This window comes from Erinaceus europaeus, unplaced genomic scaffold (assembly GCF_950295315.1).
Source record: "Erinaceus europaeus unplaced genomic scaffold, mEriEur2.1 scaffold_312, whole genome shotgun sequence".
Classification (NCBI taxonomy): Eukaryota; Metazoa; Chordata; class Mammalia; order Eulipotyphla; family Erinaceidae; genus Erinaceus; species Erinaceus europaeus.
In genome coordinates this window covers 109,018-126,445 of record NW_026647755.1, presented here as the reverse complement: position 1 = coordinate 126,445, position 17,428 = coordinate 109,018, and the positions used below count along the sequence as shown (strand labels likewise).

Sequence of the window (17,428 nt, the reverse complement as noted above, 5' to 3'; positions counted from 1 at the left end):
TGTGTTGGGCTTTTACATCTTATATGGAGTCAGTGGAGCTTTGTTGAGTATATATCCTAGGCTGCGTCAGTCGCTGGTGAAGCTTGGACATGATTTTTTTTTTTTTAACTCCCTTAAACTTGTCATTGGCAAAATGGAACAAGGCAGTTGTGTCAAGTTTAAAGAATCTTAAACTTGAAAATTATCGTATTATTGTCTTCTTCTAGCATCTTTTGTATTTGTATCTAAGGGTATTTACACTTGCTTGTTTATCTTTTTTCAACTGTCATAAATCTTAACAGGTTCAAGGCAAGGACCCATCAGTGGACATCACTCAGGACCTTGTTGATGAATCTGAAGAGGAGCGTTTTGATGATATGTCATCACCAGGTTTAGAATTGCCATCCTGTGAATTAAGTCGCCTAGAAGAAATTGCAGAACTTGTGGCATCATCTTTACCTTCCCCCCTTCGTCGTGAAAAACTTGCACTAGCACTGGAAAATGAGGGTTATATTAAAAAGCTCCTGGAGCTTTTTCATGTGTGTGAGGATTTGGAAAATATTGAAGGACTACACCACTTATATGAAATTATCAAAGGCATCTTTCTCTTGAATCGAACTGCTCTTTTTGAAGTTATGTTCTCCGAGGAATGTATAATGGACGTCATTGGATGCTTGGAATATGATCCTGCATTATCACAACCACGAAAACACAGGGAATTTCTAACAAAAACAGCTAAGTTTAAAGAAGTGATTCCCATATCAGATCCTGAGTTGAAGCAAAAAATTCATCAGACATACAGAGTTCAGTATATACAAGATATGGTTCTACCTACCCCTTCAGTTTTTGAAGAAAATATGTTATCTACACTTCATTCCTTTATTTTCTTCAATAAGGTAGAAATTGTTGGTATGTTACAGGTGAGTTAAAGCTATTTTTCTATCGGTATTTAAGAAAATACCTGGGCAGTAGGGCAACAGCATAATGATGTTTGCAAAAAGCTTTTTAAAGGCTCTGAGGTTTGATGCTCAGTCCCCTGTACCACTGTGCTGTAGTAAAACTAATAAAATTTTAAAGGGTATAGTGAGGAGGGGGGGGCGGAAGATAGCAAATAGCTCACTTAATGTGCTGCTTTGCCACCTGGCCCACACAGCATAGAAGAAAGCTTTGGTGCTGGGGTCTTCATGGCCCCCAACCCCACCCCTGCCCCTTGAGCACACATTACATGCTCCAGGACCTGGGTTCAAATACCCCACTCCCTATCTCATGAGAGATGAAGCAGGGCTGCAGGTGTCTTTGTCTCTCCCTTTCTATCTCTTCCTCCTCTCAGTTTCAAGTGAAAAGCATACAAGGAAAATAATGACTACCAGGATCACTGCATTTCTCATGAAGGCACCACCCAGGAGCAGTGGGTCGTGCAGGTGTGATGCCCCATCCAAAACCCTTGTGGCAAAACATAAATAGAAATAATATTTTAAGCCCTAAAGTATTTACTGTGACATTTGAATAGGGTTAGGAAATAGGCTTGCCAAAATATAAAGAATAAACTTTCTGTATCTATCTCAAGTACATTTTTTAGTATTTGTATTTTTCATTTTCCTTTTTAAAAAAATCACCAATGCTATTTCCCAACACTACAACTTCTTAAAAAGTATTTATTTATTCATGAGAAAGATAAGAGGAGAGAAAGAACCAGATACCACTGTGGTACATGTGCTGCCGGCGGTCGAACTGCCGGGGATCATGGTTGAGAGTCCAGTGCTTTATCCACTGTACCACTTCTTGGACCACTTCCAACACTACAATTTATATATTCTATTTTAGCATCTTAAATTAAATTTTGCTATCCTCTTCCTACTAACATAATTACATTTATCCTTTCATTGCACAGGAAGATGAAAAATTTCTGACAGATTTGTTTGCACAACTAACAGATGAATCTACAGATGAAGAAAAAAGGCAAGAATTGGTAAGTAGCTGGATAGTGTTGAGAGGCATGAAGGTAAGACAACACAACTTCTATTTTTATATTTACTTAACATTTCTCCTAATTCTAGGTTAACTTTTTAAAAGAATTTTGTGCATTTTCCCAAACGCTACAACCTCAAAACAGAGATGCTTTCTTCAAGACTTTGTCAAACATGGGCATATTACCAGCTTTAGAAGTCATCCTTGTAAGTTGGTTTCCCTTTAATTTATCTACCATATTCTACAAAAATAATAAATTTTAATTATTTGTAACATGCAAGCCTTTGATTACATCCGGTATCTAACACTAGTTGTCTGTTACACAGTTCCCACATTACACAGGTCTGTTAGACAAGAAATTACTCAGCCAATAGAATGTGGGACTTGGATGCCTGACATTCCTGGTTGGGTTGTCTACAGCATGTATGTACTGGAATGAGGCTTTGAGTCCCCTTCTCCTATGAAATAACCAAAAATCTTTAAGGATACTTGGGAGTTTTCCATATGTTTAAGTATGCCTATATCCATAAGGACTTTACATGCAGAACTTTCTTGACCTCTTATTATTCAGAAGTCTTAAACTTGTTTACTATGTTTGTGTTTGGTTGGCTTTGCTTTTTGCAGGGCATGGATGATACACAGGTGCGAAGTGCTGCTACTGATATCTTCTCATACTTGGTCGAGTACAACCCTTCCATGGTGCGAGAGTTTGTCATGCAGGAGGCACAGCAGAATGATGATGTAAGTAAGAGGTTAACAGAGCAAAAAATAAGCAACAAGGTAAATACTGTTTGCACTGATAGTAAGTATGTATACAAGGGAGGCAATATCTCTGTTCATCTTTAAAGATTTAAGTTGCTGATGTTTGGGGAAAGTGAAGCCTTATCAGATGGCTTATTCTTCCCCTAATTTGACTTCATCTTGCTTTATAAGTTGCTGTAGAGTGGTTATTTGTTAATAACTTACACTTTTTAAGTTTTTTGTTGTTGCTCACTTCTTAATTTTGAAGTCAACATGGCTATTGTCCTGTTTAAATTATCTTAAGTAAGTATTGGGTTGTCAGAAAAAGCATAATGCATTTGTGCAGAGAAAAATACATTGTGACTTTTTCAGCAACCCAGTAGTTTTTTAATTAACAAATCATAAATGCATATCCTAGGTAAACACTGACTTTGTTAGGGAAAAATCAGAATTAAGTGTGAAAAAATGAAGCACAGTCCCTGGAAAGGTGCTTAGTGTTCTTTGTGTTGTTTCCTGCCTAACCATAGGGAACTGTTGTCTTATACAAAGATCACACACACATAGGGTAGGGGTAGATAGCATAATGGTTATGCAAAGAGACTCTCAGGCCTGTGGCTCCAGTGTCCCAGGTTCGTTCCCCTGTACCACCATAAGCCAGAGCTAAGTAGTGCTCTAGTTAAAAAAAAAAAAAAAAAAATCACACACACCACTTTTTAAATCACTGAGAGAAAATATAGGAATGCTCAAGGCAGTGCAACAGTGGATGAAATAAAGCCAGAGTGGCAGCCCTGATACGTGCAATTTTCTGATTGGTTTTCACGGAATGTAAGCAAGTGAATCTGATCCCCTCATAATGTCTTGGCAGTAACCTTTTACTTAAGATTAAGTAGTAAACTGAGTTTTTCTCTTGACTCCTTAAGGGAGGTATATTCTTATAGTTCTATATGTTTTATATGGGTATACATAAATGTGTGTGTGTGTGTGTGTGTGTGTATACACACACACACACACACACACACACACACACACACTCAAGGTGGGGGAGGAGCACTTGGGATGCTGGGGATTGAACTTGGGGACCTTAGGATCCAAGGGCAGCATCCTATTCACTGTGCCACCCCTCCCAGGCCCTCTCAAGCTTGAGGTCCCAGGTTCAGTCTTCAGTGTTAACATTTGCCAGAGTGATGCTGCCTTTTCTCTCCCCCCTTTCATAAACAATAAGCCTTTATTAAAAGAAAAAGTAAAGAGTCAGAAATTAAATATATTCTAAACTAAATAACTCTCATCTTTAAAAAGTTTGTGGTCTGGGAGGTGGTGCAGTTGATAAAGCTTTAGATACTCAACCCTGAGGTGTACCTAGTTCAATCCCAGGCAGCACATGTACCACAATGATCTGGTTCTCTGGTTCTCCCCCCCCCCCCATAAATACACTCTTTAAAAAAAAAAAAAGTTCTACAAATGAAGAATGCAGATACTTGCCATAAATTGAAAAAGTGTATAACAAAGTGCTGAAGGTAGTACTATGTTATAAATCGCACAGCTGTTAACTTCCTTCAGAAGGGAGATTTCATTGGAACTTTATTTTCAGCATTACTTAGTGTGTAATGGGCCTGTACCATGCTTTAGAGACATACTTGGTGGTCTGGGAGATGGTGCAATGGATTCTCAAGCACCCCATCAGCACATATGCCAGAGTGATGTCTGGTTCTTTCTCTCTCTCCTCCTATCTTTCTCATTAATAAGTAAATAAAATCTTAAAAAAGAAATACTTGCACATACCAGTCGTTTCATCTTGTTAGCATTTAAAAGGAACTAGGTATGATACTGTAAATATGTTTTCGTGTGTGCTTTTCCATTCTCCTCTGTTAATATGTGGTGCTTACTAGATGCATTTTTTTCTCACCAGGATATTTTGCTCATCAACCTCATTATAGAACATATGATTTGTGATACAGACCCTGAGCTTGGAGGAGCAGTCCAACTGATGGGCCTGCTTCGAACTTTAGTTGATCCAGAGAACATGCTAGCTACTGCCAATGTAAGCCATGAACACTTTACTTTCTCTTTTTTCATATGACTGCATTCTTTTTATTGCTGGTAAGATACAATACAGCTAATAGTTCATGGAAGTGTTTTTTGATTCCTTAGAAAACAGAAAAGACCGAGTTTCTGGGTTTCTTCTATAAGCACTGTATGCATGTCCTCACTGCTCCTTTACTGGCAAATACCACAGAAGAAAAGCCTAGCAAAGGTGAGATTTTCGGGTCTCGGATTCTGAAACTCAAAGGCTAGTATTGACTAGATCTTTACAAGTCAAACCATTCATAAACATAAAGTATTCTCTCTCTCTCTCTCTCTCTCTTTTGCCTCCAAGTGCTGGGGCTAAGTGCCTGCACCATGAGTCCACTGCTCCTGGCAGCCATCCCTTTTCCATTGTTGTTGAAAGTTAGACACCTGCACACCTGCTTCACCACTTGTGAAGTGACCCTCCTGCAGGTGGGGAACTGAGGGTTTGAACTGGGATACTTGAGCTTCGTACTTTGTGCGCTTAACCCGGTGCACTACTGCCTGGCCCTCCGTTTTCTCTGTTTCTTATTTTTTAAATTACTTTTTATTTTAATTATTTTGTTTGTTTGTTTACTATTGGAGAAAGACACCTGCAGCCTTGCTTCACCAATTCTACCTTCATAAAATAGAATAAAACAAAGGAATAGGGAAGCAAATGGCTGCCAAGAACTGGATTTGTAGTGCTGGCACTAAGCCCCAGTGGTAACCCTGATGGCAATAAAAATTTAAAACAAAGAAACAAAGGAATTTCAAGTCTTGTATTTGGGAAGGGAAAGAATGTTGCCATTGAATATAACTATCTCATTTACTTCAGATGATTTTCAGACTGCCCAGCTGTTGGCACTGGTATTGGAGTTGTTGACATTCTGTGTGGAGCACCATACCTACCACATAAAGAACTACATCATTAATAAGGACATCCTCCGGAGAGTGCTAGTTCTGATGGCTTCCAAGCATGCTTTCTTGGCATTATGTAAGTGGTAGCATCTGACAGAGCTTTTCATTACATAATCACATTGCTGGTATCTTTAGGGCTTAGTGCCTAAGCAAAAAAAGAAACTGACTCCAGCTCAGGAGACCTGGGTTGTAATATTAAACTGGACTTCTAGTTATGTCACACTGAGCTTACAAAGAGATTAGACTATCTACAGAGTATTTTTCTTACAAGGACTTTTGTGAGAGAGACCTAGTTCCTGAGCTCTGGTGTCTGTCTGGTGGTTGGGGTAGAACCCAAGGCCCTGTAAATCGAGTCTGTGATCCCTATTCAGTATCTCCCTGCCCTCTGCACACTAGAAAAAAATACTGCTGTTGATGTCTTCAGTGATTTCACATCTGCTTCACTTTGTGTCTTTAGTAAATAGTTACCTTACAAGATGGGTATTCGTGTAAGACTGGATTAATCTCACAAACACCTTCCTTCATCTTTGTGATGCATTGGATAAGTAAAATGTGGCTTTGCATGGCTTTATGGCAGTGATGGCAAACTACTGGTGGGGCCAGCTTTAGCCTGTAGGCTATTTTTGTGTAATTAGCTGAGAAATTAGTTTTATCTTTATAAAAGTTTGTTTTTTAAAAATCCTTCAGATCCTGTGGCTCACAAAGCCTAAAGTATGTTGTGTGGACTTTGACATGTGAAGCTTGTCAGCTCTCTAGTACAGTTAGTGGTCTGACAAGGTTGCTTTCAGTAATAAGTCACTCAAAGTGGGGGGGGGGGTCGCTATCTCTATGATCCTTCTGAATTGGAGATAGGATAATAGCCAGCTTTTTTGGCGAGTTAGCACACCATATTCAGAGGCTCAGTAAAACATGTCTGTTGGTAACTAACTTTTTTCTGTTGGGGTGTTTTTGTAATTTTGGTCGTTTTGGTGTTTATTTGAACATTTGCATCATTTTTCCCTATCTCTTTATAATTTTCACTTTTTTGATTTAAAGTCCTTAACTCCTTAGGGATGTATCTGATGTTGACTTACTCCGTCAATATCTTATCTTTAAAAATGATCTTAGTAATAAGTTTCCTTCTAAAAAGATTTCACTATCTGTCACAGTAAAAATATTAAAAGTAGTGTGCACACTGAAGTGTATAGTAATAGTTCACTGGTCAGAATATATTCACTTAACTTTCTGCCAATTATCCAAGACCTTCTTTGTGTGACTTTATATATTTTTTTAGTCAAAAATAATAGGTACAACAAAAGAAATTATTTCAGTTCTACTTCATTAGATAGTCATATACCTATTATTAGCACATGCAGGATAGCTTTCTGTTTACTATGAAATACCTGCTATATATTGTTAAGATGTGCCTTTATCTTCTGTTAAGTCAAGGTAAGTTGTAATTAGTGACATTGTCATTGTGATTGGCATCCCTTAGGTTTTGTTTTCATAATAAAGTTTCTGCAACTGGTGACATTTGAAATAAGTGAAAGTGATTAAGGGGGCCAGTTGGTGGCATGACTGGTTGAGCTTACACATTACCATACACAAGGACCTGGGTTTGAGCCTCTGCTTCCCACCTGCAGGAGGAACCTTGACAATAAGGTGCCTCTGTATCTCTCCCCTCATCCTCGAAATTTTGTCTTAAGAAATAAAATATCAATAGAAAGAAGAGGAAAAAATGGCCACTGGGAGCACAGGTTCATAGTGCTGGCACTGAGTCCCAGCAATTACCCTGGTGGCAATAATGAAATAATTAAACGTAATTAAGGTCTGGACTCAGTTATCAAGGGCATCAAAGTTCATTAGAAGATAAGAAAAATTAAATTACAGCATAAACAGTGTTGAGGTTTTTGTCTTTTTAAGATTTTATTTATTAATGAGAAAGATCGAAGGAGAGAGAAAGAACCAGACCATCACTCTGGTCCGTGTGCTGCCGGGGATTGAACTCTGGACCTCATGCTTGAGAGTCCGATGCTTGATCCACTGTGCCACCTCCCGGACCACGTGACTAAATCTTTATAAAGACTGAATCATGTCTTGGTCATTGAGACGTTCTTGTTTGAAGACACAGTAAAGACGTGCAAGTGTGGAAGGATGGGCATGTCTGGTGTAGGTAAACACACCAGTGCAGCAGAAAGTGGCGTGGAGAAGCCTTGTCTTTGGTTTCCATCTTATTCTTGTTGTGCTGTAAAGAAAAGTTCTGAGCATGAAGGAGAAAACCATTACGATTGGAAATTAAAGTAAAATGTTACTTATATTTGGCTAATAGTTTACAAAGTGAGTTAGTAATCTTCCTCAAATGATTTCAGTGTTGCTCTCTTCCCATGACTGAGAATGAGTAACTTCTGAAGAAGATGCTAAGATACTGTGTCCCTTGGAATGAGCTCTGTCAGGGATTTCTAGAATTAAGTGTAAACTTGAGTAGATTTAAGGTATTTTCAGTTTTGCAAGAAAAAGCTTACTGAAATCAGATACTAAGTATAGTTTTGTCCCCATCATCCCTGCACTAGGAGGCGAACACATGTCACAGGAGCCTGCTCCTCCATCCACTGTGCCCTCCCCTAGTGATTGCTTTTCTTTCTATGGCGTGTTCAGTGTTGTCAGGGCCTGAACTTGGATAGCCAGTAGAAGTTTTAGGTGGCATTCAAAGACAGACAATACGGACTTTTAAACTTGCAGTTGGGTGTCCTGCTGCTTCTCAGCAGTGCACTTACTGATAAGCTTAGTACAGGGGAGGCAAGCAGTCCTTCATAACTAAGTCTATAGGTTCTTGCACACACCCTCACCAGAGGCTGTGTTGTTTAAAGTAACAGAAATCTGTAAAAGAAAAGAATTAAAAATTTTTTCATTATAAATGCTTTCATTTGGGTTATCATTCATTGCATGGGAGGTAAAAAGATTTACTGCCTGAAGTCTATGTGTAAAGTAAAGGTTTGTTTTGGAGATGATTGAAACTAAGCTCGGGCAGTTTCTGTCGTGTCATGTTTAGTTTAGAGGTGTGAGTGGAATTAGTGTGTTTATGCTAGTTTGACCTGACTCAAATACTTAGGTTTGAGCGATCTTTTAAAAATATTTTTACGGTGGGGGGGGGGTTAATGGTTTACAGTAAATACAGTTGTTGGTACATGTATAAAATTTCTCAGCTTTCTGCACTCTCGTCCCTAGCCTAGGTCTTCCTCCACCATCATGCACCAATACCTGGGAGTCCATCTCTCCCCGAGTGAGGCCTTAACTGTGGTGCAGAATGAAGCACTTGTTAACAACAAGGAGTGGAGGCAAGATACTGAGGCAGGCTTCTCTTGGGAGGCAGGGTGGGTTTGAGTTGAAATGACGGTTCTTGATGTAAATGAAGGCCTAGAAACAAACATGACCAAGGGCAAGAAAACAACTTTGGGACCACGTTCTAAATCTGCGGTTCTGAGCAAGTTTGCTCTTGGGGTAAAGGTTCCATCTGTACTTTGTGAATTCTAGGATGGGCATTTACTTCACTTGATGAGATCTGCATGCACACTTCAGGCTTCAAGCAGTGTGTGTTAAAGGGCACAAGTCTCTACAAAGTCTACGTCATTAGAGTATTATTTCTTAAAGCAGTCATTTAGCTACAAAAACAAGCAAAACCTTAGCTTTGACCTATTTACCATGAGCTCTAAAGCTTTGCTCTCACAAATGGAACAGCCTCATGTTCCTTTTTCAGGAAATTTTTAAAAATAGATCTAAAACTGCGGTTTCAGTAATTCAAATCCTTCTTACTAAATTTACTATCTAGCATTTACTACACAGAAAGAAGTATCTTATTTTAAAATGTCTTATTTCACTTTGTTGATATATTTTTAAATATTCAATAGTTTAAAAATAAAATGCAGTTATTTTACTATGAACCATTTTGAAACTCCCTGCCCAGAGTGTCTTATCTAGAAAAGTGACACTTTCTAAAGAGACACTCTTACATTAGCTGGATAATTAAGGCAGTTTATAATCAACTGTACCTAGTTGGGCATTCACATGTGGACCTCTTTTCTGCCAACTAAAGAAAAATTGAGCTGCTGTACTCCTCTGCCTTCCCACCCAGAAACCGTGTCAGCAGGGTTGCCTGGCTACCTGCTCATGGAGGACTTGAGTAATAGCAAATTGGCAGTTTAACCAGCCACTTCCATGATCTCCAAAGAAACCAAAATACAAACACAATATTTAATCTTGCCAACCGAAGACGATGTGACTGCATGAAGTGAGTATGCTTTTTTGAACTGTTTACAATAACTGGGGCATTAACTTACTGATGATTTCACTTAGGTAAAGAGGGCTTTGTTGAAGTCTAGTTGTCAGTGTATATTTGGATCTTGATGAATGGTGACTTAGCCAACTCGCCATACCTCAAGATGTAAATATGCCATTGAATCTGTAAGTTAAAGCCTACTTAATTGTAAAAAGGAAAACCAGGGAAAACAATTAAAAAGCATACTCGCTGCAATAAGTGTAGAGGGCACATGCTTACAACACCCTCTTTTTATTTCTGAACTATGGGAAGGCAGATTTTTGGGTCGCACAGGTTTTGTGGTTTTATGTAAATAACCACAAACCATAATGCTTACTAAAAAAGAGTGTCCAGCAATTATCAAGTTATACAGTGGATTGCCCTAGTGGAACAGTAGCATTTGATTTCCTTATAGTATGATAGACTAATTCATTTGTTATCTTTATTATAATCCTTATTTCAGGTAAAATATGTTTTGGTCCCCCCAAAAGTTATCTTGGCTTTGTAGGACTTGTGTTCTGTGATGATACACACTGCTTTTAGAATACAGTTTTTTTTGGAGACCTTTTGTAACGCTTACTATCACTAGGTCTTGTATTTTAGAAACACTAGCCATATCACATAAAGAATTACAGTAACTAAATAGCTCTTGTTTTTCTTCTCCTGAGTCTACAGTGTGGATTTGTGGGTTTGGAGGGACAACACACTGGGCCTTGCCAGGCACGTGGCCCAGGTTCTGTGCTGTGGCTTCCACAGGAAGCATCAGTATTGTGGTGTCTCCCCTCTCTGTCTCTTGCAGAATGAAAAAGCAGTCCAGGGGCTGACAGAGAGCACCCACAGTGCCATGCCCAAGAAACCAGCAACACAAGGAGTGCCTGCGGGGGTGTGTGTGTGGGGGGGTGTCTTCACATATGGTGGAACAGCTCTGAAGACTCTGTCCTGCCCTTTATAAGAAAGCAAAACAGAAAGGCCTCTTGAGAGTACCAGGGTCATGCAGGCACCGAGAAATGTGGTGGCAAAAAATAAAAGTTATGAGGGGCCCAAGTTTTATTTAAAGAAAAAGCCGCCCGTAGTGGCAAGCTTGTGCATGCAGCAAGGCTCTTGCTGTGCCGGGAAAATAAATAAAATGCGGCTTTGTGGCAAATAACTAACAGATGCCTCTGTGTTTCAGGTGCTCTTCGCTTTATGAGAAAGATTATTGGATTAAAAGATGAGTTTTACAACCGCTACATAATGAAAAGTTTTTTGTTTGAACCAGTAGTCAAAGCATTTCTCAATAATGGATCCCGCTACAATCTGATGAACTCTGCCGTACTAGAGATGTTTGAATTTATTAGAGTGGTAGGTTATATATAGTTTTGTTGGAATTTGTATTTTAATTGGAAAATTTGAACAGGAAATATCAGTATTCTAGTTCGTTTGAGATCAAAAGCTTGTGAACCATTTGATTCAAACCAGGACAGTTTTCTCTCTCCACAGCGAGACTACATTTGACACATTTAAAATGAGGGACCAGAGCTTGAGGCATGAAAGTCTTCTTGCATGACCACTATACCAGCTTCTCAAACTTACACTTGTGTGGGGTTAGACTACATGTAGCTGGAAGAGAGTTTGCTTTACTCTAGTAGGAATATCTCTCTAACACTTGTATGGGGTTAGACTACATGTAGCTGGAAGAGAGTTTGCTTTACTCTAGTAGGAATATCTCTTTAACACTTGTATGGGGTTAGACTACATGTAGTTGAGAGCTTGCTTTACTTTGCTGTTAGCAATTTCTCCACGCTGGGATGTACTCTGGTATTTCTTGTGATGTGAACTTTGTGCACAATTATTTTTAGGTTATGTGGATGGGGTAGTGAAGAGGCTCTCACTAAGTTTGCTCCATAGCACATGGTTCATTGCTGTGGTCGTGAAGGGGGCAGCAATTGAGCTGCTCTGTATTTTTTTAGATCATTAGGATAAGCCTATATAGAGTGTAGCCAGAATCCAAGAATGAAAACTTAAAAGAGATACTAGGTTGACAGAAAAGTCATGATGCACTGCTACATAGAAAAACACATCATGACTTTTCCAAAGACCCAATGTTCAGTCTCCAGCAAGGTGATCAGTCATTTTTTGGAGGTTGGTTGTTTTGTTTTGCTGCCTGCTGCCCTTTGTGCAGGAGGATTGCAGTCAGTGTCACCAGCATCCATTTTACCTCCTCCATTCAGTTATTTGATTTTTTTAAGATTGTACTTATTAATGAGAAAGATAGGAGAGAAGGAACCAGACATCACTCTGGTACATGTACTGCCAGGAATTGAACTCAGGACCTCATGCTTGAGAGCACAATGCTTTATCCACTGTGCCACCTCCTGGACTTTTTTTTTTTTTTTTTTGCCAGAGCCCTGCTCAGCTCTGGCTTACAGTAAGTAGTTCAGGGATTGAACCTGGGACTTTGGAGCCTCAGGCATGAGTCGCTTTGCATAACCACTATGCTATCTACACGTCTTTAAGTACCACCAGTATGCTGTCTCCCTGTTCCTCCAGCTCAGTGTGTATAGTATATGCAAGCAAAGCACTACTCTGCCACCGTGGAATTCTCTGTTTCCGTCATGGCTCTGGGGTTTGAACCTGTGCTTTAGGGTTTTCAGAACTGATTTTTAAATAGATCTTTTTTTCTTCTTCTTTTTGTTTAACATACACTAGTTTTATAGGAGAGAAACTAGAGCATCACCCAATGCCTGCATTATGTAACTAGTACCAGAAACCCCAGATGTGCAAATCTTGCATTTGAGCTATTTTCTTAGCCACTGTTTTGTTTTAAACTTAATTTTTCCCCTTGAACTTTGACATTTATTGAAAGAGTAAATAAATAATAGACTAATGGTTCTGAAACAGTTGGTATGTATCAGAATTATCTGGCTTCCTCTCCAAAACAGTGCTTGGCATAAAGGCATCTCACTTCTGTAACTGAGTAACATTAAGTACTGTCAGCAACAACTGCCTCTGTCCATCCTCGGCACCACATCTTCAGATTCCACCCCAGACTTAATGAATCAGGGTCACTAGTGGAGAACTGGTCATAGACTTTGGAAAGACAGACCTATACACCAAAAAATATGTGATTACTGAAGCATTCTCTATGTATTTGATATTTTGTATATGTAACATTGTTTTGTTTTTGATTGTGAATTTGAATACTGATTTCATGAAGCTGAAAACGTATTTGGAGCAAGAAGTAATTATAACTAGACTTGACGTCTTGTTAAAGCTAATTTAAACTCTTTTCCATAGGAAGATATAAAATCATTAACTGCTCATGTAATTGAAAATTACTGGAAAGCACTGGAAGATGTAGATTACGTGCAGACATTTAAAGGATTGAAACTGAGATTTGAACAACAAAGAGAAAGACAAGATAATCCTAAACTTGATAGGTAAATAACCACATAGTTGAACACGTTTTTCTGTTTGGCATTATTTGGTGTGGGGACGAGGAAATAGGCAGGTAGCAAGCTAGAGTTTGGCTGTGTGTCTAGTGATGTGGAGTTTGGTTGTGTGTCTAGTGATGAGGAGTTTGGTTGTGTGTCTAGTGATGCGTGTGAGCTTTCCTGAAGGCCTTGTGGGTACGTGGCTGTGATGTGTGCTTTTCCTCGGCCACTTTCCAACTTTGATATCTGATTTTTTTTTTTTAATTGGGTGGCAGTGAAATGTCTTGTATCTAAAGCAAAAAATTTTAATTGCCATTCTTCTGTGCATGTTAAGATCTGTAAACTTTTTTTTTTTTTTTTTAATATATAGCAAATTTTGTAACTGACCCAAAATAGCACAGTTCTGCTAATAGGTTTTAACTTCAGTGTATTTACTCTGAATTTCTTCTCTCCACTCATAGTATGCGTTCCATTTTGAGGAATCATAGATACCGAAGAGATGCCAGAACACTAGAAGATGAAGAAGAGATGTGGTTTAACACAGATGAGGATGACATGGACGACGGGGAGGCTGTAGTGTCTCCATCTGACAAGTGTAAAAATGATGATGACATTATGGACCCTATAAGTAAATTCATGGAAAGAAAAAAACGTATGTTGGAAAAATGGGCAAGGGACAGTTCCCATAGGCTTTTTGCTCATTAAGATTTACTAATGACTGAGCGAGCAAAGGCAAGAACGAGAGGATTGAAGCCAGAACCGCCTTCATGCTGTCTCCCTGCCCAGTTGCCCGCTGCACCACACTCTGGGCTGCTAGAACAGATAGCTCCTTAGATTGCAGATGATGGAGATAGAATAGACCTCCCTTCCATGCCAGCTCCAGAGGTGTGGTTGTGTGTGTTTTGTTCTCTCTCCCTTTGTTTTTATGTAACCAGGGCCTCACACTAGCATGATCTCACTGTTCTGGTCCATCTTTTGCTGATAGAAATGGAGCAGGAGAGAGACAACCATATGGAGGCTTCCCCCTGTGCTATGACACTCCCATCTGTGTGTTATGCTATGACTAGAATTTGAACAGTGCATGGGCCAGGAGGAGATACTCTCCAGGGCAGCTATCTGTCTAGCTAGGCTTTTTCTTTAGCTTTTGACAAAATGCTTAGTATCAACTTTTGAACATATCAGAATGTAGAATTGTAATTTTTGCCGCCAGGGTTATAACGAGCCCAATGCCTGCACAACTATCACACTTCTCCCAGTGAACTTTGTTTCGTTTCTTACTCCCACCCCCCCTTTTTTTTCTCTCTTTTCTTTGACAGTGGGTGAGAGAGATACCTTTAGCATTGCCCCACTACAGGTGGGAACCGGGGACTTGAACCTGAGTCCTCACACATTGTAACGTGTGCTTTGCCAGGTTCTCCATCACCCTGCCCCCACAATGTTTTTGTTTGTTTGTTTGTTTTAATTTCCTTTACGGCTGGGGACAAAGCTTTGTCCATGAATAGGACTTTAGTTTTCTCTTTAACCAGTCGTCAGATGGTTGTGTTTTAGCACTACCACAGCTGTGTGGCTAAAGCTGAGTGTGGTGGCTGTACTGACAATGTTGTTACTTTAACCAGGAGTCAGGTGGTTGTGTTTTAGTGCTACCACAGCTGTGTGGATAAAGCCGAGTGTGCTGGCTGTACCAAAAATGTTCTTACTTTAACCAGGAGTCAGGTGGTTGTGTTTTAGTGCTACCACAGCTGTGTGGCTAAAGCCAAGTGTGCTGGCTGTATTGACAATGTTCTTACTTTTAGTCAAAGAAAGCGAGGAAAAGGAGGCGCTTCTGAAAACGAATCTTTCTGGTCGGCAGAGCCCAAGTTTCAAGCTTTCTCTCTCCAGTGGAACAAAGACAAACCTCACCAGCCAGTCACCTACAGCAAACTTGCCTGGCTCCCCGGGGTCTCCAGGATCTCCTGGATCCGTCCCTAAACATACATCTCCGACGGCAGCTATTACTACAAAGGTACTTGTCTGACCCCCAAAGCTTGTGAATTAATTGTTGTAACTGAGGCTACCTTTGCTTATCACTCATTTATCTGGAAAATAATTCTCTGTTTAAACACCAATTCTTTTGTTTACTTTTATCTGTGCTTAACTAGTAGTGAGCAGACTGATACTTGGTTTAACTTAAGCCAGCAGTAATTCCCATCCTAAATCCCTCCTGAGATGGAAGCAGCAGGTCCCTGAGGACTAAGACTGAGTCTGAGAAATGCTGCAGGGAGCAGGCCAACTGGGGGCAGAATGTGGGTTCCCCCACAGCCGTGTCGCAAGGAGCAGGGCTGACAGGAAGAAGAAAGGCAAGAGTAGTTTCCCAAGAGCGCCACCTGCCCTCACGTGGCCTGTGTCTGTCATCCATAGTTTTCGCTTTGATACTATTTAGACAGTGTTTAAAAATAAAATGTTGAGTGCGAGAGACAACATAATAGTTATGCAAACACTCTCATGCTTGAGGCTCCCAAGGTCCCAAGTTCAGTCCCCCAACCACTATAAGCCAGAGCTAAGCAGTGCTACGGTAAGAAGAAAAACAAAGCTACTCTCATGCCTGAGGCTCCAGGTTCAGCTCCCAAGCACCATCATAAGCCAGAACTGAGCAGTGTTTTGAGTATGGGTGGCCTGTCAATAAAAGATTTTAAAAATTATATAGTGGGCCATTAAGCCACTAGACATGATAAGTTATCAATGTTTCTTGGCACTGCTCAGAAATAACCAGTTAGTACATAGGGGTAGAAGGATCTCCTAATAGGTTATGACTAATCAGGATGTGATGTTTCCTTTATTAATGCTTGTTTCTGAACAGGGAGGCCTCGTGGGTCTGGTAGATTATCCTGATGATGATGAAGATGATGATGAGGATGAGGAGAAAGAAGACACGCTACCATTGTCAAAGAAAGCCAAGTTTGAGTCATAATAATGACAGCTGCTTCTGACCAGCACCTGTTGAGTAAACTGGCTCTCCCCCTCCCCCCACAAAACCCACAGCACAGCCGTGGTCTCTCGGGATGGCCCAATCCACTCACACGAGCCTCGCACACATGACTTCTGCTCGTCAAGTGCCAATTCAATGGAGCAGGAGGGGATGTTTGCAGTTAGGGGAAAGACTCAGCCTTGAAGCTCTCCAGTTTGGACCACATGTTGCCCTTTTCTCAGGGAAGGAAATGGAAAAAAAAAAAAAAAAAGCCAGCAGGGCAGGGATTGTGTAAGTGGAACTCTGGGTTAACTGGTCGGTCGCCACACCCAGAATTTGCTTTCTTGGACCATGTTTGAGGCTTAGAACAGGCTCTGGCCAGCAGTCTTCACTGGTTGTGAATGCCAGCAGTTTCTTTGATAGAGACCTACCTTTATAAATCGGACATTTTTGGACATTAGTCAAGCTATGACAGGTTTGGAAATCCTCTGTGGGGGAGGGGCAAATATAAAGTTTCCTCTTTTTTAATCTGTTCCCTTCACCCTTCAAACTGCAGATTCCCCCCTGCCCCCCAAAGTGGGGTTTTGTCCCTACTTGATTAAAGATTGAGTGAAATTCTAGATGTGGTCATTTGTGTCATAAGTTTTTTTTTGTTTCATTTGATTATTTTTCCCCTCCCCTGAGTGTATGCTTAGTTGTTGAGTATATATATTTGGGACCATAAAAAGTTCTTTTGATGTAATATAACCTGATGCTGTGCTGGTACCTGTTTGACCATATGTGATTTTTGTTCCACATCACAGTTCTCAATTTGTTTAGAGCTTTATGAAAGATGGTATAGTTTTTATTGACAAGAGCAAAATCTTACAACTATGTGCATACAAAAGCAATACTATTTTGTGACTAAATATTTTATATTAAAATTTACATCAGCAACTGTCTTGAGAATTCAGGGAAACAGAGTGGAATTTAACATTTCAACAGTTTTGTTAAACCTAGAAACGTGAAATTAGTATTCCAAAGATTCTGAAATTTATCTTGGGACAATGACGGTACATTAAATCATAATTGAGGATGGATGATTTTAAAACAACATATTTGACTTTTGAATAATAAAAAGAAAACTGA

General features: G+C 39.8%; 1 protein-coding gene across 1 annotated transcript in view; it reads left to right on the top strand.

Annotated features, from left to right (window-relative positions):
• PPP4R3A (protein phosphatase 4 regulatory subunit 3A) overlaps positions 1-16,920 on the top strand; it is a 30,742-nt gene extending 13,822 nt beyond the window's left edge. The window contains exons 4-15 of the mRNA XM_007538967.3: positions 282-899; positions 1,871-1,948; positions 2,037-2,153; positions 2,572-2,688; positions 4,595-4,726; positions 4,837-4,939; positions 5,570-5,728; positions 11,115-11,284; positions 13,220-13,362; positions 13,818-14,008; positions 15,150-15,358; positions 16,193-16,920. Of these exons, the coding sequence (XP_007539029.1) occupies positions 282-899; positions 1,871-1,948; positions 2,037-2,153; positions 2,572-2,688; positions 4,595-4,726; positions 4,837-4,939; positions 5,570-5,728; positions 11,115-11,284; positions 13,220-13,362; positions 13,818-14,008; positions 15,150-15,358; positions 16,193-16,303 (2,148 nt within the window). The 3' untranslated portion in view covers positions 16,304-16,920. The remainder of the gene's footprint in view (positions 1-281; positions 900-1,870; positions 1,949-2,036; positions 2,154-2,571; positions 2,689-4,594; positions 4,727-4,836; positions 4,940-5,569; positions 5,729-11,114; positions 11,285-13,219; positions 13,363-13,817; positions 14,009-15,149; positions 15,359-16,192) is intronic.
• Positions 16,921-17,428: the final 508 nt, after the last annotated feature.